This window comes from Colossoma macropomum, unplaced genomic scaffold, assembly GCF_904425465.1.
Source record: "Colossoma macropomum unplaced genomic scaffold, Colossoma_macropomum, whole genome shotgun sequence".
NCBI classification, from domain to species: Eukaryota; Metazoa; Chordata; class Actinopteri; order Characiformes; family Serrasalmidae; genus Colossoma; species Colossoma macropomum.
The window spans coordinates 27,094,389-27,115,593 of record NW_023494784.1 but is presented as its reverse complement, the minus strand read 5'-3'; the positions used below and the strand labels follow the sequence as shown (position 1 = coordinate 27,115,593).

The 21,205-nt window shown below is 39.2% G+C and overlaps 1 protein-coding gene across 1 annotated transcript; it reads left to right on the top strand.

The window, feature by feature from the left end:
- The first annotated feature begins 1,046 nt into the window (after positions 1 to 1,046).
- Positions 1,047 to 15,868, top strand: hat1 (histone acetyltransferase 1). The gene is made up of 11 exons (XM_036566280.1): positions 1,047 to 1,118; positions 1,898 to 1,969; positions 2,264 to 2,339; positions 2,744 to 2,864; positions 6,906 to 7,085; positions 7,860 to 7,981; positions 9,115 to 9,219; positions 9,869 to 9,975; positions 12,469 to 12,620; positions 13,760 to 13,876; positions 15,365 to 15,868. The coding sequence occupies exons 1-11, from the start codon at positions 1,112 to 1,114 to the stop codon at positions 15,530 to 15,532; spliced, it is 1,227 nt and encodes a 408-aa protein (XP_036422173.1). The 5' UTR covers positions 1,047 to 1,111; the 3' UTR covers positions 15,533 to 15,868.
- Positions 15,869 to 21,205: the final 5,337 nt, after the last annotated feature.

The following is a 21,205-nucleotide window of genomic DNA, read 5'->3' as shown; positions in this document are numbered from 1 at the left end:
ACATGAACTTATTCAGTTATTTCTCTAGTACTTTCACTTGTATGAGAGCTTTAAATGGTAGATTTTTTTGTTTAGCAAGATATTTATATGCACTTCACAATCTTCACAATGTCTAATCAAATGCTTTCTGAGACCAAGGTGGCAGCTGCTTACTCAGATGCACATTTTACAAAGATCATTCAGTCACATTGTGTGTGTTTTCGACTGAGGCATTAGGCTTATTTATTCTATTAACCTCATGTTAAATGTTATAATCTTTTCATTATAAATCCCAAATCAGTGCTGAAATCATGAAGCCACAATTGTATATATTTCAATTTCCGCTGATGTTTACTAATGTATTATTTGTAAATAAGCAAAAGGAAATGTTATGAAATTACAACAGTTTTAGGGTAATTTAATCAAATGGCATCAGTCAAGGTCTATGAAATGTATGTTCCATGTAACCAAACATACATATAACCCAGTACGCTGCCCCACAGTACCTAAACCACTCTATGCGGAAATACTTGTAACTTGTTGCTTCTAAGTAACTGCTATAATGATCTCAGCAGGCTCTCCTCCTACAATTTAAGGAGCAGAAGGAGCAGTGGGAGCAGGGAGCTTTTCAGCTGTGGACCATCCCAATGATTAGATGCTTTACTGAACAGTATTCAGTTACAGGTTACAGGGCAAGAGAGGTACAAAATGCATGTTACACTAATTACAGGTAGTACAGTGCATAAGAGCATTAATTGCTAGAGGTTTCTTTAAAGGTCTTTTTTAAAAACAAAAACAATTCTAACAAGTTCTATTTGAAGATGTACCGTAATTTATATGGAATTTTTCCAAATATAAAACAATATGTATAAAATATAATAACAATTTTTAAAATGCTTCTAATAAAATGAGAAAATCATTTCACAACATTTAGTATGTAGATTTAGTCCCAAAAGAGACGGTGAAGCATAATAACCATAGCGGTCATCCCAGTGATGGATTTTGAAGGCGCGGGAAAATGCTGTCAAACCCGCGGCTCTTTTCCTCCAATCACATCTGAGAGCGGAAGCACGTGGGTAAACAGGACGTGCTTTTGCATTTCGCGGGTGGTGTGGAGAAGCTGTGTGTGGAAATGGCGGGTAAGCAGTTGAAGCGATACATTATATTTTCACATTAGAGGATTTCTGTAGACGTGTATAGCACATAATAAAAAGCTGTGTATTACACTGTTAGCGCTCTGTCTGACAGTAAGTTGCAGTGGCTGTGGACATTCTGCTAACCGGTTAATGTCTGCGGTAGCTCCGTTAGCTGGTTAGCCACAGCTGCGTTAGCAAGCTGGATATATACGGCTAGCTGACTAACTAGTGTAATGAAGATGGTGAGAAAATTGCATTCTTGCTCCAGCAGGGAGTTATTCTGACAGGTGTTTTATAGCAAATAACCGTGTGAGAGAGATAACCGAAGTGTCTTGTTTTGTGGCTTGTTCAGGTTAGTTGGCTAGCTGTTAAGAGTTAGCTAGCTAGCTAGGTTAGTGGTGGTGAAAGCTGTTCCTTCAACAAGTAACTTTATGCGAAATCATCGTTAATCTAGCTGCTGTTCCTGAAATGATCCAGTTCGTTACCTGACCTTTTGCTGTTATAGACATTGGGGGCATAGTGTCTCACAGACATGGTCAGAAACAGCCCTTTGCTAACTGGTCGTTAGCAGCCAGACTAAGCTACTGCTATTAGCTAGCTAGCTAGCTAGTTAACATTGGCTTGTTTTGGATACAGACATATGTTTCATATGTCGATTTCCAAAACTACAGTAGGTTTTGTCACCCTGCATTTCGTAGTTCTCTAATTAGTGCCTCCTGTCAGCACCAGCCGCTTGTTTTGGTTGCCGTTATGTTCACTCTAGCCGCTTCTTTTTCCTCTAGGTGTGAATGAGATGGAGAAGAAACTGGCCGAATATAAATGTGACACCAACCAAGCAACGTGCTTAAAATTAGGTAAGCTTCATTATAAAATACGTTATTGAATTGAAGAGTCTTAAATTAGAGTCTTATTCGTCAGCTTCTTATTCGAAATATTCCGTTTCACCTTAAATAGTAGCTTAATAGTGCAGCATTTACAGCGCCAGAATGTAACTGCTGCATAATTTAAGGTGGAACGGAAAATTACGGTAAGAAGTTAGCAAATAGGAAGACAATTTAAGCCTTTGTTAAGATGTGAGCTGTTTGGGGGAAAAATGGCCTTGTTTTCCGTTATAGTTGTTTATCAGCTTGTACTTGTATTTCTTACAGTGCGTTTCCCAGAGGACATAGAGGACGAAAGCACAACCTTCCACCCTGAGTACAGCCATCAACTGTTTGGTGATGAGTAAGTAACTTACCGAGTTACAGCCTGTATACTACCTGAATGTTATGCAATGAGTTCTTCGTACTGGTGTGTGGATTTGACACCCTCTGTCATTTTTCAGTACTGCTGTTTGTGAATGTTTTAAAAAGTGTTTTTTATTCTTATTGCTAATAAATAAAGTCTTCAGAGATAATGATAACATGATTGGTGCTGAAGCAAATGCTCAGTTTTCTGCAACTCAGCATGCTCACAGTAGTCTGTCAAGTGTCAGCTGTTTATGTTTACAGTGTACACTGTATTTTTGTTATGATGACTCCTTTAAAGGTTTTCCAGTAAACATAGTTTGTCATGGCTTCTTAATATGAGCGTTGCACCTTGTCAAATATGACAACTGTCTTACACTTTCCTGTTTAATTGCCCAATAGTGAAGTGGCCTTTGGCTACAAAGGTCTTCAGATTCAGCTGTACTACACTGCAGGCAACCTGAGCACGCTGTTCAAAGTGAAATACTCTGCCAGGGTCACCGAGAAGTTTGACTGTGTGGAGGTAGGCCTGAAAAATTCGTAATATAATGGGTTTGGAAAAATGTGTATTTCATGCATGCAGTGATACCCAAGGTTTGTGCAGTTATGGGTATGCTTTCCACGATTCCCCCACCCCACCCTTACACTCCCTTATTTATGGCAAGCATGATTTAGATTAAGACTAAAATAAAGTACTAGAAGTATCATCTGTTCACGTGTATATAAAACATAAGTTGAACAAAAGTGCTTTCCAACAGAATTAGCTAACTAGCTAATTTCCATCTGCTTAGTACTTGAATTAGGCATACAACAATGTTGACAATCTGCTGTCTAGTATGATGCATGTTCCAAAAAGAATGCAGTCAGTTCATACTTTCCCATAGTGTGATACACCAGGGAGACCTGCTTTGTCTACAGTTAAGACTTACACGGAGAGACAAAAATAAATGGCTGTTTCAGTGTTCCTGAAATTAATTTATCTTTAAAAACAAATTTCTCTATTATATAGTTATTATTATTTTATTATAGGGTTATTTTTCAGATTTGATGTATTTCTATACAAGAATTTTTAACCCTGATCTCTGTTAGTCTTCATTACACGGTGCACTCTGAAGTTTCCAGCTGCTCCAAGATACTAGCACTTATCATTTAGAATTTTCTTTTTTCTGAAATAAATCCAGATGAGAACCTGCTAACAGCCCAGAGCAGTAGTAAACCTGTTTGGATTGCGCCTGGCAGTAAGACTGACATTGTCACCTAAAATTAAAGTTCTAAAATATATAGAAAATTGAGTCTCTCAGGTCCTGGGTTTTGTCTCACTGTGGCCAAGAACCTCCTGCTTTGAGAGTAAGATGTCATTTTGACTGACATGCAAAACAATCAACCCCAGACCACACATGACGTCATAACAGTGTTACAGCGGTAACAGACCCGTGTGTAACCATATCAGTGGTCACCTGGAAACTTTCTGCCATTAACACTCATGGTAGTGTATCTTCATACATGATCCCTTTTATTTATTTTTTTTTTTAACAAGAAACTTCATAAATGTTTTTCAATCCATTAACTGTATCTTGTTCCAAAAGGCTTTATATATTTGGTTGGCTTTCATGTTTTTTCTTTGTTATATTTTAATATTGAGTTTATTACATTTAATAGAATATTGTATGAACAGGTGTAATTTTGTTGGTATAGTAACTCAGAGGGGTTTCCTAACATATGCAAAGATCCACATGTCAAGGTAAAAGTTCTTTATGAAGTGATATTATGTAATGATGTCCTTAAGCCTTTAGCTCACTTTTTCCTCAATTTTACTGTTCTTTCAATCTACGAGTGCAATAGCTTACTATGCTAAAATATTTAAAAAAGCATTACTTTACACCAGAACTGCAATGATCGGTTGACAAAATACATCATACAACAGAGTACATCATTGAAAATAGTCAACAAGAATTTCCTGGTAAAAGTGGCCTGTAATTTTTACTTGTTACTTTTAAGAATTTTAAAATCACAGGCTTATTACATACTAAGGCTTATTATTCAGTAACTACAGTGACTTCACTGCAAACAGGTTGAGCTATTCTTAGGGCCCTGGCCTTTTAAGGGATGAATAAGTAGTTGTGAAAGACAAATTCTGTGCGTGCTTTGAGTGGCTTGTAACTTGGAGCAAGCCCAAAAAATAGTGTGGCTGCCATGCGTCCCTTCCGCCATATTTTGCACAACACTCGATAACTGCACTTCATGAGTGCGTGACTTTGCTTGCTGCACACAGCGAATATAAAAGGCCACAGTGATAACACGAGTGCATTGGAAGCAGCAACGATGAAATAAACACAGTGGTTTCTACTTCTGGTCTAAAATGTAGTTCATTATGTTCTCATGCATTTTGTCCTTGTGGAACCACTCAAAACAAACAAAAACCAGGCACCAGCTTCTTTGTAACCCACAGTTTGAAAACCAGTGTCATCTGATCCCGGGCCTGCTCTACAATAATTCTTTGTGGTGTCTATTAGCAAAACATGTAAAATAATCTAAGATTGTGTCAGTTATACATGATGAATATAAAGAGCTAGCTGTAACTGTTGATATAGGGATATCCAGTATGTTTGGCCTGTGCGAGACTATTTAACACTTCTACTGAAAATAAAACTGTATTGGTTTTCATCATAGAACTACAATATCTCACTGCAATTAGTATGTTTTTATTGATAACACTGCTGAATAAACATAAAGAGCAGTAGGCTTTTGAACTAGGTTGTTATGAATTGCTGTTTGTAATTCATTGCTATTGATCATTGATAGGCCAATGCTGTATATTAGTTAGCCTTTATTTGTACCAGTTGTCAAATTAAGTTGTTTTCCTCCACAGAGATCAGACAAAATGGGATTTATTGTTTTGATTCAGCAGGCCGTCTGCATGTATCCAGTCAACATTTGCTCTGCTCAGTTCTGTGCTAAAATTGTACTGTATCCAGATGTAATTGTGAAATAATCTTCGAAAAGGACGTCAGCATAAGTGCAAAAGATAGGCTAGCTTTGTTAACAATTTGGTATATTGTCAGATGACAGCAGCATATAGTGTACCCTATGTAGTAGGTGAGTCTTTGTGGTAAATTTGAACGTAGTGCTTCTGAAGGAGGGAATTGCTGCTCATATTGAGGTACTTTATTCCCCTTTTTACTTACAGAACAAGATGGTCTTTGATTAAAATGAAACCCTTTATGTAAGAATTAGATCCTACGCTGGCATTTACCTTTGTTGAGCTCTCTCCTGAAAAGATGATGTATTCCCAAATGGACTAAAAGCTCTGAAGAAGCACTGTTAGTTAATATAGTGACCTAACAATGCACTCTTTATATAGAAGATTGTGCAATTTGTAAATGTTGTATAGAAGAGAGCAGGGACAATCTGACTTGTTTGTCCTTTGCCTTTTATGTGCATTCCCTGATTCTCTTATGCCTCAGAAATGCAGTTGAACAGTAACAATGGAGAAGTGTTTCTCAGCCGCAGGTGCATTGCTTCCTGGCTGATATTAGCTGATGTCTGAAAGAGCAGGAATTAGCGCCATGTTGCATTAGCCTTTTGTCGTGCGTTTTGTCCTTGTCCTTCTTCATTTCCCTGTTTTGAATGTGGAGCAGCGAGAGGCCTGCTACAGAACTAATGCCCATCACGCGCCTAAATGGTGCCAAAGGCCCTGCTTAGCAACTTAATACAAAGTGTTCTCATGTCAATCCGCATGGAAATGGATACAATGCAAACATCGCAGCTGAAGCCACTGCGCATTCTGCTGAGTAAAAAATCCCAAAAGAGGGCAGAGGAGGGGTCTTTTGTCTGCCCAGGAGGCTTTGAATGGCGGGGGCAAACTCGTTTGATTGAGTTCGCTCGCCAGGCTTAGAGGAGAGGAGCCTATTATAGATGCCTAGGTTTTTTTGTTAAGGTTGAGATCAATTCATTAAATTTTATTGCCCGGTGAGAAGCAGAGACGCATTATTGTGGAGGGACTTCATCAAATATTCATGGTTTAAGATAAGTAGTAAATGTATTCAATTAAGTGGTCTTTCAGAGAGTAGGAGAGAGGGGGGCTGAAGGCCTACTCAGCTGACAGTACTAATTGCCTAATGGTTCTCCTTTTTGTTTGACAAAAATATGTATTCTTTCTTTTTTTAATTCCACATGTGCTATGTCAATCAAGGCTGAAGTATAGCCTAATGACAGAACAATAGGGTATTATTCTGTTGTGGCTCCATTGAGGTTACATACAAGGCCAGGGCACTGGGAAATAAAGAGTACAAACTTGTCACCTAATGGTGTACTGTTAACTTAATTTATTCAGTAAAAAGGGTGCATACAAGCCTCTGTTAACTAAATGAGTTTGTCTTCTTGTGAGACATTTTTAAAGTGATTTTTATAACATCAGAAAGATTTGTTCCTGTGTAATGAGTACTGTTTTTTTTATATTTGCTACTACATAAATAGATCACTCAGGCTTTTAGCCATAATTTATTTAATAGAATTATTTTTTAATTCATACTGAGCCTTATGTGCCCTTTGTGTCTTTCTTTAGCCTGATGATGTCGAGGGGAAGATCAGAGAAATCATTCCTCCTGGTTTCTGCTGTAACACGGACGACTTTATCACTCTCTTGGAAAAAGAAGCAAACTTCAAACCATTTGGCAGCCTCTTGCACACTTACAAAGTTCACAATGTGGACGAGGGAGCAGACCTCACCTACCAAATACATAAGGTATCAATCAATGATGTTTCTTAAGCAGCATTCATTATGGATTCACATCCTGATTCACTAGATCTTCACTAGTTACAGTACATTTCATGCTTTCTTGTCCACAGTTAGGCCTGTCATAATTATTACACAGTCATCTAATCATAATTAATTTTGCCAATCACATTTATTTTCCACAGTTGTTATCTTTTACAATCATATGTTTCTGTTGCAACAAACAGTCGTGCGTAACACATCATAGGTTGGTGCTATACTGCGCTTAGTGGGCAGCTGTGAGTTTATTTGAGCTTGAGCTGAATCTGTGATAAGTTTGGTGTGACTAAGTACCTGTAGCTAGAAAGCAAGCTAGCTAATCAGCCACTTTGGCCACTTTGGGCTTCTACCTTAATACTTGCATAAAGGGAACAAAAAAAGACAAGTATATTGTTATCACTATTATTTTTATGGTGGTTATTCACCAGCTAAAATTATGACGAGCCTACACTCAGTACAAACTCGTAATTTTATACCTACGTGTGTGTACGTTTTTGATTTAAGAAATATTTTTTCTGTTTATCTGCTATAAATACTTTAACTATGACTTGTAATTAACTTCTACCAATTGTGATACTTTAATTTGAAAATGGATTTAAAGACTGTCGTGTTTAATGCTCCTCATAGCACTCTGTCAATGACCTTGAATAGGACATTCTAATGACATAGTTGGGGAAAAGAGTCACACTCTGTTACAGTCATAATGCTATAGCAAGATTTCGTCTTTGCCTGTTTGCCTTACAGGTGGATATTTCATGCGCAGGGTTCAGAGAGTACCATGAGCGCCTCCAGACTTTCCTCATGTGGTTCATTGAGACAGCCAGCTTTATTGATGTAGATGACGATCGCTGGGACTTCTTTCTTATGTGAGCATTTTGCTGTTTTTAACAACAGAGTGCATGAAGAACAGGAACCTAGAGCCATCATTAGATTATTCTTAGAATAGAAATTGGATGTTTGTTCCAGATTTGGTTGCCTAAAGTGTTGATGTGGTGATTGCCTTCTTTACACCTGATATGACTATGATCACTGTATATGGGTAAAAGCAGAAACAAAATGCTAATTAAACCTCCATGGTAAGTGGTAGGATGGAGCAAGCATAGCTATATGATTGCAGAGTTTTGAGCCTGAATTTTAAAGCATGCACATTTTGAAGGCACATTAATCCTTGTTCTGGGTCAAGTCTGAACTTGGAAGTGAACTTGAGAGAATGCACTCAGAATTAATAAAGAGTAGAGAACATGAGCATGCTGTATAAAAAATATCCCTCTCGTTCTCAGTCAGGTGCATGTGCGTATACACGCACACGTGTGTGAGGAGACCTCACTACCTTTCATTGTGGGACCAATTACCAGGCCTGTTTAATTATATTTCCCCCTGCATGGAGGTGAACTGTTGATCTCGCAAGAGTTTCCTTTTGTGGTGTTTGTCTCTTTTCTTTTCTGTCTTTTCTTTTTTCTTTCCTTTTTTTGGTTGGTGCAAGAGGCTGAATTGAATGCTGTTGTCTTTTGAAACAGTGAATGGAATCTCTAGCAACAGAAAAGGAGACTCTGCTAGTGTTTTCTTTAGTTTGGCACCTATTAAAGCTGACAATGGGCAAATGGACTGGAGAGATTTGAAGAGGCTAGATGCCTCCCTCTCTCCGCTCCTCTCTTCTCTAAGTTGCAGTGCACCAATTAAGTGCATAATGCATTCACTCTCTACAGCAGGTGCACAGGCTGCAACTGCCCTGCTCCAGCATGCTCACACTGACAGCAGGCCAGAGAGAGAAAACAAGCAATGTGCAAGGTGGGGGGTGATAAACGGCCAGAGCTGAGAGAGACAGGGACATTGAAAGAGTGATAGAGGGTCCGGTGCATGGGAGCGTGCCTATGATTGACCTGCTTGCCTTTGTGTTCTCTCTCTCTCTCTCTCTCTCTCTCTCTCTCTCTCTCTCTGTCTCTAACTTGCCCGTTGTCTCTTGTTCTATTCCTCTCTCACTCTCTCTCTCTCTCTGCAGTTTTGAGAAGTACAATAAGGATGGGGAGACACTCTACGCTACGGTTGGCTACATGACAGTGTATAATTACTACGTATACCCAGACAAAACCAGACCACGTGTCAGGTAATTACCGGGGAAGCACGTGCCCTTCTCTCTCTTTTATTCTTTGAAAAAAGGAAAAGAAAATTATACATCTCTGGCTCTCTTGTCCCTAAATGCCCCAAATTACTGGCTTATATATCCTATAAGCCAACCCCCATTTGCTTATTATAAGGATGGCAAAGTCAGCAGCACCCATCAAAAAGCCCATTTTGGAAATCAGCGTAATATATTGATTGGCACAGCGTGGTAACATTTCATTATGTCGGCCAAGAGAATGAACAAAGATAATCTTTTGGTGGAGATATATCAAGTATTATGCTGGAGAAAATAAAGCAGTCCGGACATGAATTATGTGTATTAAACAAAACATATTGTCATATCTGTATCAGGTCATCATTATGATCATGAAATGTCCATTGTATCATGTGAAGCTGAATTGGATGTGATATTGTGGGAGTGCAGTGTATTTGCTAGCACTATGGAGAGAGAACAAGAGCAAAAAAACTGTCTAAAAATGTGAAGGACTATGACCTTAATGTACTATTGTGCTTTTGATTCATGCTATTCTGACTATGGTCACTAAACCTCTTCTTTTATGTTTTTTATTAGAATTTTTGCTGGTGTGTAACTCTTCCTTTCTGTGTCTTTCCCTCTCTCTTTCTCTGAGCAGTCAGATGCTGATCTTGCCACCATTTCAGGGCGAGGGTCATGGAGCTCAGCTGTTAGAAACAGTCCACCGGTTCTACTGCAACTCACCTAAAGTGCAGGACATCACAGGTGTGTGGGGGTGAAAATTACTTTCAGGAACTGTACATTATTACTATTACATGGGTTGTTGAAGAATGTTTGGATTATATGTGTTGTGTTGAAATGTAAGCTTCCTTGTTGCATTAACCTTCTTTCAGGAGTTAATCAAATTAGGCCTGTAGTGCATACCTCTGAGTGGTTCTGACATGTGGGATTGCTTCTCCCGTTTTTCTTCTTTGAGTTACTCATATGAGCCACTGTTGGCCTAAGGCCTTCTATAAACACACAGACATGGTAGAGATCTGCATCTGTCGTTCTCCTTTCCCTTTAATGCAATTTGGATATATTTTTTAGGCAGTTTCTTAAAACATACTCTGTGCATGACAGGATTGATTAGAGCTTCCTTTTTGAGCATAGTTGTTGGCTGAATTGAAATTCCTCTCTGCCACGGCTGTGCTTGGAGCTCTTCGGTCCAACGTGTGGCGAGGTGGGAGGGATGTATGTAAATTGCAGGCAGTTTGCTGCTGAAATGTGCTGGCCACATGCTGCTGCTCGGGCTCTCTCACACAATGGCATAATTATTGAGCTGTGTGGGGAGAGAGAGATTAGCTTTCATTCAAAGTGAATACACAGCGCCACTCTACCACGACAGACCTGCAGCCAGCATTCGCCCAGCTTTCATATGTCCTTTTTCCTGTTTTTGTTCTCTCTCTCTCTTTTTTTTTCTCCTTTGCGCTTTTTGTCTGGGTCTCCTAACTTATTCTCTTTCTGTCTCTGTATGTATGTGTATTTGGGTCTCTGTCTGACAGCTAATCAGTCTGTATAGGACATACATTCACTACAGTGCAGACAGTGAATTAATTGTTGTTTTGGCTCTGTGCGCCAGCAGTGGAATAACTACTGTAATGTTAAAATGAAGGGTGAAGTAAATAGGAATTACAACTTTTTTGTAATAAATAGGGAACCCATTTCAGAGGCATATAAGTAACAAGTCAGTTGGCTGCTCGTTTGTCATTGTAAGTGGTAGATCTTGATGTTTAAAATCAGTGAACTGCCCCCATCATCAGGAGAACATGTTTGACTTAAAATAGAAGAATGCACATTGATGATCTAGAAATAAGTTGTTCCTTAGTAAAATTTTTGATAACTGTTGCAATCGGGCACAGCAGAGACTGTCAGCATTGTTTTTGAGAATAGTGCACAATTATCAAAGACTGCAAAACAAACTTATGCTCCTCTTTTTTTTAGCATCACTCTGTACACTCTCAGGTCAACACCTCTTAGGGTGTTACCTGGTCAGGGATGACAAACTGGGTTCTTTATGGGCTACAGCACAGCAGACTTTACAGATGTTTCTCCTCATTAAACAAAGTTGATTCAGCTCCTCAGCTAATCAGTTAGGGCTTCAGAAGTTGAATTCAGAGCTAATCTCTGCAGAGCTGTGGTGCGGAAGGAACCCAATTTAATACTCCCAGTCTAAGCAGACAGCTGATGCATTGTGGGGGGAGTTGTCTTTATAGGGGTTAAAAAAAGGTTAAGGACACCTCAGTGGGAATAAATGTGAGTTACTCTGGCTGTGGTGGGACAATTTGAGCAATAGTTCTATCATTTGAACAATTTTTTCATTATCAAGTTTTCAGAAAACCTAAATGATTAAATGTTTGTGTAGGCGATGACAGTGGTGGAAGTTTAGAAAAGCAGGCCATCAAGAAAAATCAGAGCAAAATGAAATGTTGTATGTATTTCTACTCAGTTATATCTCTAGTGTTATTTGGCACCCTTGCCCACCCACTGTCTGAATATTCCTTATTGTGCTGTATCAGCTAATCTGGCAGTGTGAATGCAAGTTTGTGCTCCATCCTAGACATGTAAAGCCAGCCACTGCATCTTTACAAACTTGAGACAGCTAAACAATCTTAGAGAGCACAGTTTTGACACTGTACAGTTTTGTGTAAGTGATGTCCATAATTGGCTGGCACTGCTATAGATTGAGGATTTTCCAACACAGAGCAGTTGGGCCAGATGGGCCACTCAAGAGCCAAAGAAAAGCTGGTGACTCTCACTACAGTTTTCAGTATGTAATCACAGATGTGAGAAAGACCAGGGTAGAACACACCAGCCTGATCTCAGAGGATTCACAAGATAAAGGATCACAAGATAAAGGTAAACCATAAGAATGAAAAGGCCAGGTTCTAGCTTGCTTTTGTTAAAAGCCTGTAGAGTTATTGTGGTCAGATGAAACTAAACTAACCTGTACCACTCTAATGGGATGTGGAAATTGTGAAATCTGTTCATGATCCAGTGGGAATTGTGTCATCTGTGAAAGATAGTGGACTGGGAATGTATGTCTGTCAGTGGAACTGGATCATTTACAATGGCAGTTACAGAGAAAGGATGTCAGCTGAGTGGGAGCCCCTGTTACTAAGCACCTGAATCCCATATTGAATAGCTTGTGAAATTGTATTGCTTTCTTTAATTGTTCGGAATTTGACCTGATGTTTGTGTCTGAATGAATTATTACAGCGGAGGATCCCTCTGAGAACTATGTGAAGCTGAGGGACTTTGTGCTGGTGAAGCTGTGCATGGCCTTGCCCTCCTTTTCCACAGAGAAACTGGCTCAGGGCTTCAGTGAGGAGATGGCTGTGGAAGCACGAGAGAAACTCAAGATCAACAAGGTGAGATATGCATACTGTACAACATGCTTCATAATGGTAAAAAGTTCTCATAGTACAAATGAAGCAATTATCTTGTGCTGGGAGAGCACATGCATAGAGAGGGGATGATGCTTTTGAGACAGGCTAATAGTAAGGCTCGTACAAAAAGAACCATGTGAACCTCATTGCCACAAAATGTGAGGATAAGGCAAAAATTACTTTGTCTGTTTTTGAAATTCAGGCTTACCTTAAATTGGGTTTATCTAGGTCGTTGAGACTTTGTTGTTGCTGACCTGTGCCTCCTCCACCATTTATATGGGTTTTCAGCTTTTTGTTTTTTTTGTTTGTTTTTTTTAAGAGAGAAAAAGACCTTCAGTACCCAGTGATTCAGTTTATCAACAGAAAAATAAACAATTGGGAATATTGTTCTGCATTTTCAAATGATTGTCAACTTATTTTTTGTTTAAATATGATGGACAGAGTTGTGATTAGTAAATATCCCTCTCAGCAAATTACGTCAAGTATTTTTTTCCCATTTGAAATTCCTGATAGCCTTTCACAAATTTGTGACTTTCATTATGAGGAGGAGAGACGCTCTCTCACACACACACACACACACACACCCATGCCCACACACACCACTGGAAGCTTGCCATTAACTGTGAATGGGTGGGAGTTCACCTCAGTGTGGCTCCTACAAGACTTCTGTCTCTCTGCACTTAGGCCACTATTTAACTGCTCCAATTACATCCCAGCTCCCTCTTTTATTTCCCAGAATCCCCCTGGCCCTGTTGTTTGTGAGTGATTATCACAGTCTGGTGCCTATGGCATGACCAGGCAAAATGGCTGCCCCTGATCCCATGGAGGACTATGTGAAGCTTAGAGCTGTGCTTCTCAAACTGAGTGTCATTAATGTCCTTTTGATGCTTTAAAATACAAGCTTAATAGAATGTTCATCTCTCGTGCAGTCAGTTGCATCGTAGTATGTATTCTTAAATTGAACAGACATTCTTACATTGAGATTTTTATTTTTTTTATAAATAACCTTACCTCTTTGTTCTTAACTACGAGAATGAGAGATGCACTTGTGTTCATGTGTCTCTGCCTTTTTACTCCTCTACAAGATGTTTCCAAACTTTCTCTTTTCATCTCCTATGCAGAAGCACGCCAGGCGAGTGTATGAGATTCTGCGGCTAAGAAACACTGACATGAGCGACGAGGAGAAGGCCAGAGAGTTCCGGCTGGAAGTGAAGAAAAGACTCTTTGGGCCGTACAGGGTAAGTGTGTACACAATGAGGTAATCCAAACTCTGTGTTTTGATTTAAAGGTGTGGAAAAAATTGTTACTTATTTAGATCCATTGTGATTCTCTGCCAAAACATTTTGCATTAATGCCCAAAATGTTATCTGACTTTTACGTAGAATAGAACATAAAATTGCATAGAATTATCCATATTTTTATTTGAAAAATAAAGGCTAGGCTATGCTATAGAAATCATATAATATACTCAAGGGACATGTGCTCCTTTAAAGTGAAACCTGTTCGTTGGTGGGAGGGGTTCTGATGGCTCTCCCCAGGCAGTGGCTATAGTCTGCACTGCAGGACTTGGCTCTATTCAAAGCTGCTGTCATTATTAGGGATTTGCATCTCATTCAGACAAGCTATTTGCTACAAGGAATGTAGCAAACTGTTCACAATCAGTTGTGCCCTCTCACACAAACACTCTCCCTCTTTCTCTCACATACTGTAGTTTCGCTCACTCTTTCACTCACTCTCTTTCTTGATCTCTCTTGCTTGACACGCTGCAGTTTTTTTTGCAGATGTTTATTTATTTATTTATTTTAATCCTTTTTTTTAATCCTGTATGTTTCAATCATGGGTGTAGTGTGTAATTTTTTTAAAACATTTTATTATAGTGTATGTTTAATATTTTCATGTTATGTTCACACACCCGTCGTAGTTGTAATTTAGAAAGCTGTTGGATGCAGTGATTAATCGCTGACTGTTATGCTGATCAGTTATGTTTTGTACTGGTGTTCCGGCTCCACTTAGAACCGTTATTAGGTATTTATTCTAAAATATATTGCCACTACAATGTGTATATAAGTTGTGCTCCATAGGGTCTATATGATAATATTAGTTTATGTGAAGTAGTATGCTTTGTGCCATGCCCCTGTAAGTTAAACATTTAACATAAAAATGGGATCAGTAGGGAATGTGAGACCACGGCTCCCAAACCTCTCACAATGATGTTGACCAGCATGCAAACTTCAGGCTAAACAAGGGGCACAGAAGAGACTAAAAAAAATGTGGGATTGAAAAGGAAGTTGGAATTCCTTAGTAGAGTAGAATGGAAGGATCTGGAGACCAGATGCTCTTTCTCTTGTGCTCCCTCCCTCCTCTTTCTCTCTCTCTCTCCTGCTCTCTTGCTTGGCTTCCCCCGGGGTGGGAATGGGGGTGTTAGGATGTGTGCTCGTTTGTTTCATGCAGGTGGAAATGGTCTGTTTGGTTATGTGTACTATGCGTGTTACTCCGTGCATGTGCATACAAGAGTTACATGATGGACTTTTATTGTACATACAGAAGTACATACATGCAGTCTTGTATGTCTTCGTGTAAAAATGTAGAGTCTTTTTTCTGTCATTTTCTCTCCTACTGTTTATCTGCAGGAAGTTTTCATGTGATTAGTTTTGGATGACCATGTTTATGATTAATTGTGTAGTTCCATGGTGAGCTGTAACATTTCTCATGTTTCTCATGTGTAGAAGAACCAGCGTGAGCTGACGAAGATGCGTAAGTGTTTGCGTCCAGAGGAGTTGGCCTCTCACATCAGTCAGATGGACACAAGACTACAGCATGAAGAACTGGAGAAGAGCTACCAGGAGGTTCTGGCAGAGTACCGCAGAGTCCTCGAAAGGCTGGCTCAGGCATGAATGCACACACACATTCACAATACCTCTTGTGGAGTACTAGAAGACCCAGAAGTCTTGGATCTCTCTGAACCTGCTGTAGGGACTAGGTGAAAATCTGAGCGCTCACAAACACATAGATACATACATCTGCCAACAGCAACACCCTTTGCGATCTCCCTCCCCCCTTTTGTGTGCCACATCGATAACTAATAACATGGCCTAGAACTTGACCTGTTTCTGTGTGTGTGTGTGTGTGTGTGTGTGTGTGTGTGAGAGAGAGAGAGAGAGAAAGAAAGAGAAGGGGGGAGGGCGAACGGAGGTCACTTCGACCTGGCCTGTTCACTTGTTGCTGATTTACAAGAGACATTGTGACATTTTTCCTTTTTTTTTTTTTCCTTACGTTTTGTTTTAAGTCTTTATGTTTTCCCCTTTTTTTTCATCTTCCCCCGTGGTCAGGCTGTGTTTCAGATATGTAGGTTTTCAAGCACTTCATATAAAAAAAATAAATAAATGTTTTTGTATATTGTCCAACTGTGTATTGATTTTGTTCAAAAGGTTAAAAAAAGGGAATATCTCATCCTTGTGGTTTCTGATTCAGCCCAGTTCATTTTCTTTCTTTCTTTCTTTCTTTTCTTCTGTCGTTCCAATTTTCCCCCAGTGTTAGCCATTTACCACTTATTTATTATTAGATGAATTACAGAATATATAATATTTTAATTTCCTAAATGGTTCTAATTCCCAATGTTATTTATTAGTTTAAGTAGAGAAACATAGATGGTATGGCAGATAGCTGACATGTAAAAAGCACACTGATGCGCAGTATCTGTTACATTACTGATATGCAGGGTACACACCAGAGCCACGTGTGAAAACCAGGAGTCCAGGAGAGGCAATAAATGTAATTGCTTGTTTATTACTGTCAGACAAACACACCTGGATCAGCTGCATTTTCATTATGGAATATATTATACCAGATTATACCAGAGTATTTGGTTTTGATATGGTGAAAAATTGCTTTATTGTCAGCACTGTCCTTATTCAATTTTATATTAAAAGCATAGTGTGTTCTATACTCAGATCTGTCTCTGTAAGCAGCAGTCTTGTTAGCAGAATGGTTCATTTCAGCTGGGCAGGTTTGCCTATGTCAATGAAAACTGGGTTTTAGATGCAGTGTGTCTAGCTTTTCCTGAAGTATGTCTTTTGCATTTAGGCTCCAATGGTGGTAGTTCAGTAAGCATTTGAGTAACTGTCCCATTTCCTGAAGGGAGAACTAATGCCAGCTGTAGTGTGCTTTAAAAATTGAAGCTACTTTTGTATCTGTGCAAACAGCTGTGTGCACTAGAACAAATATAGATTAAATTAAAGTTCATTTTAAAAAGTCCAATACAGATATTTGATTTGTTAAAGTGTAATGTTTGAATTTGCATCCAATGAAAATTAAATATTACATCAAAAAAAAAAATTTGAGAGATTTGAGAGATGATGATGAAAGGGCCGGTTTGACTTTGCACTTCCAAAATACACATCCTGTGTAGCATAGACTTGACTTTAGAATGAACGTGAGCTTAAATGTATCGTCATTTAATTCACACCACATATTAAGTCAAATTAATTTATGCCATAATCTTTTTTGTGTGAACCCTCCTGTGGCTAATGTTACTTCTGATTGTGTGTGGTATTGAGTGTTTCTCTAATGACAGTTATGCCTTTCAATTTAAAAACCTCTTTGCCATTTCACAGGCCACTTATGCAGATCATGCTGATGAATAACCATTCTGCTGCCACTTTTTTCCCCTCTCTGCAGTTAAAAAATTAAGGTCTGGGGGTTAATTTTCATTTTCCTCTCCCCTTCAGATGTAATAAGTAATGCCCTGAACTGTTGACCATCTCAAGATATTAATTGGATCCACTCATGCCTCTGGCTACTGCAGCCTGTGCCTTGCTGCCTGAGCCACTGTCGCTTTCACAGAATGGAGTTTTAAGAATTAATGATCTTGATGGGTTTTATTTTTGAGTTTACAGTGCATATTTTAAGAACATCAGGACATGATGTGGTAGAAATGTAAATGGAGATTCTGCAGTTTTCCTGATGAAGTTTCTCGTCACTGAAGATTGCTGCATAAGAACTTTTCCCTGTAGGCAGTGGCAGTTGTCAGCATTTTTTATTTCACAGTACATATTTTTTTTCCTCATAAATACACACTTTCTTGTGTTCAACATGATCAGGTATGTAAAGGGTACACTTTTACAGTCCCTACAGGAAACACAGATTCAGCAAACCTTGCGAAATTGTTGTGCCATTGGATGTTTAATTAATTTAATTACTTTAATACTTTTCCTTTTGTGAATGATTTTTGAAACATGGGGCTTATTGTATATACAAGTAAAACCTCCATTCCAAAAAATTTTAGGACCATATGTAGTGATTTATAAATCTACTATATTCTATATAAACATACTATTATCTTCTAGATTTGAGGGAAAACAGTACAGATATGTAATGTTTTACCTTATTAACTTAATTGTTTTTCTGTGAACATTGAAATTGGGGCCTGCCACATGCAAAATTTGTGATGCGCAATCTAAGACTAGGAATGTTCATAAAGCATCTTAAACAGGTGATGCAGTTATGTTTGGTTATTAAAGGAGCGTCCAGGAAAGGTCAAGTCTTTTATGAGTAAGGGTGAATTGTGGGTGATGTTCCACAGTGAGTGAATTTCCCAAAATGAAAGGCTGAAAACCACAACTGAATGCCCATGACTTTTGACCCCTCAGATGACATTGTATTAAAAACCACCATGTTTCTGTGATGGATATCACCACATGGGTTTGGGAATACTTTAACAAACCATTGGCAATAAATACTGTTTGTTGCATCTACAAACTCCCAGTGGAAGCCATATGTCAACGACCTCCAGGAACGCCGCCTACTTCTCTGGGCTCGAGCTCTTCTGAAATGGGCTCATGCACAGTGAAAATGTGTATTGTGGTGTGACGAGTCCACCTTTCAAATTGTTTAAGGAAATAATGGAAATTGTGTTCTCTGGGCCAAAGAAGTAAAGGATGCAAAATCAAGCATTTTAGTCCACAGCAAGAACTAAAAAGGCCACAAGATCCTGCTGGGACTGCTTTTGGCAAGAAAGGTTATGTTTAGTTTAGATTTTATGTCTTGTTTTATTAGGAGAACCCTTTTTTGAAAGGTTCTTTAAAGGAACGTATATGCTCCATCAAGACAAAGCTTTCTAAGCATTCAGATGGCTCTTTGCATTGATCATGATACTAAGTAAAACTATTGCTTTTACTATAGACACTCTGAAGAACCCCCTTTTTAAAGCTTAAATTTGCTGTACTAGATCTTTGACTCAAACATGAGAATTTTGTACACTTGGAAAAGCTTAACTCTATTGTATTACACACCTGTATTTTTAGGCAGTGCTTTCACAGGTGAAATGTTGTAAAGCAGGTGTGTGTGTGTGCGTGAGAGAGAGAGAAAGAGTGAGTGAGTGATGGAAAATAACCATGTTTTGGGGAGGAATCATTCAGAGGGCTGTGTAAACTGTAATATTGCTGCTCGTCTATTGTAGGGTTCTCTCCTACTACAATCACTCTGCCAGTGGAGCTCCAGAGAGAGTGAGTGAAGAGAGGCAGCGTGGTGTGGCATAACCGGGCCCGCTCAACAATCATCTGCGGTGATCAGAGACTGCCGCCTCGCCCTCAGGGCCGGTTGCTTTTCATTCTGCGAGAACAGTGGTCATCGCCGTCTGTCCGTCATGTAAGCTCTGAGCTCTGTGGAAACACAGGAGGTTAAATTACAGGCACTTCTTGCTACTTATCTCTTTATGACTGGCAGTAACTTGCTAAGGGATTTAGCTTGCATTCTTGAGGGCATATCTGTAAGTGATCCTTAGTTTTATTGTAAATATGTATTTCAAATAGGTACCATTTTGTGCTAAGGTGTGCACACTGGTGTCAACCTAATTCCTTTTCCCCCTCTTCTGTGTTGCTTGCGTGGTTCAGTTTGACTGTCCTTTACTTTGGAATGGCTAAAAAAGGAATTCCAACTATTTTTCTACATTTCTGCATAATTCAATTGTTGAGATGCAAACAAATTCATTCACAGTAGCTTAATGTGAATAGATTTATGGTAGAGAAATTTACCATCTTGATTTTCTTTAGGTACTGTTTAGCCTTAGAAGACCCTGCATATCCTCTCTGCCATTAATGTGTTTAAAAAAGAATTTAAGTCAAAATCCTTATCTCAAAACTATCATTAACCCCTTAAAATTTCAGGCTTTTGACATGCTAAGGCTTATTATTCAGTAACTTCATGGGCTACAATGCATTCCAGCGTTATTTTTAGGTTATAGAATTGTATAGTAAAAGTTTGGGCCCAAAAGGGGGTCCTGTTCATTTTAAATGTCTCAGGCATCAGGTAACCTATTTGTAACCATTTAGTGTAATTACCTTCTGTGAGCCATCTTCTGAAGGCATGAAACATTTCATCAAACACCCATCACTGCTGTTGTGAGCATATCTGACTTGGTATGTATGGCACATTTTTACATCAGACCATTTTGAATAACTGTTGAAATCATCCCGATTGAATCATGCTACGATTAGCGTTAACAATTATCCTTCAGTTTTGTGATTTCTTGTTTTAATATATAATCACTAATCACTTTATATTCTAGAGTTTTTTTGTATTAAAATGCCAGCTGCACTTTAGACTGTGCTATGGTTTCATAATTAATAGACCAAAAGAAATGGTCCAAATTTACCAAACATTTTGTCATTTTTGCATACGTTAAAGTTGAGAGCTTTTTTACCCTTTTTATTATAAACAAAATTGGAAATATGAAATTTTGTTACAATAACAATGTTATGTAGTTCCTGTATGTTACAGGATTCTGTTGAGGTAATGTACTGCATTCTGAACGTGGCTTTAGTGTACTGACTGGTGCTGTATATTAAATCTGTACTGTGCCACTGCCAGACTGAAGCTGCAGCTTTTCCTCTCATCTGTCTGGAGTAATGACTGGAAGCTTCAAGTCTGGAGCTTTAAATCTCTGGTTTCACTTGTCAAACGGGGCAATCCTCCGCCTCTCGTTACCTGCTGGCGCCTCCATCGCCCTGCCCTGAGACAGAGGCACCATTTGGAACGTGGCCCAACCGCACTTCGGAAAGCCACGAACCTGATACGTCTCCGTCGGAATCTCTGCGTCTTAGTCCGAGAATTCCCAGGAGGAGCAGAGAGGCGGCCGGGCCATGCCCTGCCCCTCCCCTCCCTGCCTAATCCTGATCATATTCCCACAGCATTGTCCGCTCTCTGCTCCCTTGCATACCTGAGGGACATCAACCCTCCTCACGGTCACTTAACCAGTCCTGTCCTTTTCTCTCTTAATTGAGGCCTCCTTTAGATACAGTTAAATGCGCTGACAAGCCAAACCTAAACACTGTTAAAAAAGAAACCAGGTTTGACATCTTTTAATTGTGTGTGCCAGCAGAAGACTGATTGTAGAGGTAGGGAGGGAGAGAAGGAGGGGGAAGATCAGGTGGAGCGATAGGGTGGCCTGCTAAACTTGAGCAGAGAGGCATAGAGAAAGTGAATGTGTTGACAGTAGAGAGGAACTCTCTGGGGACTGGTGTTAATGCTTCACAGCATGTAAACGCGCATCTCTCTTTGCTTAATCCAGG

Bases quoted from the DNA above. Each gene is read 5' to 3' on its own strand.
- hat1 (XM_036566280.1), top strand. The intron at 2,865-6,905 runs GTAGGCCTGAAA...GTCTTTCTTTAG, and splicing joins AGAAGTTTGACTGTGTGGAG to CCTGATGATGTCGAGGGGAA. The intron at 9,976-12,468 runs GTGTGTGGGGGT...GAATTATTACAG, and splicing joins TAAAGTGCAGGACATCACAG to CGGAGGATCCCTCTGAGAAC.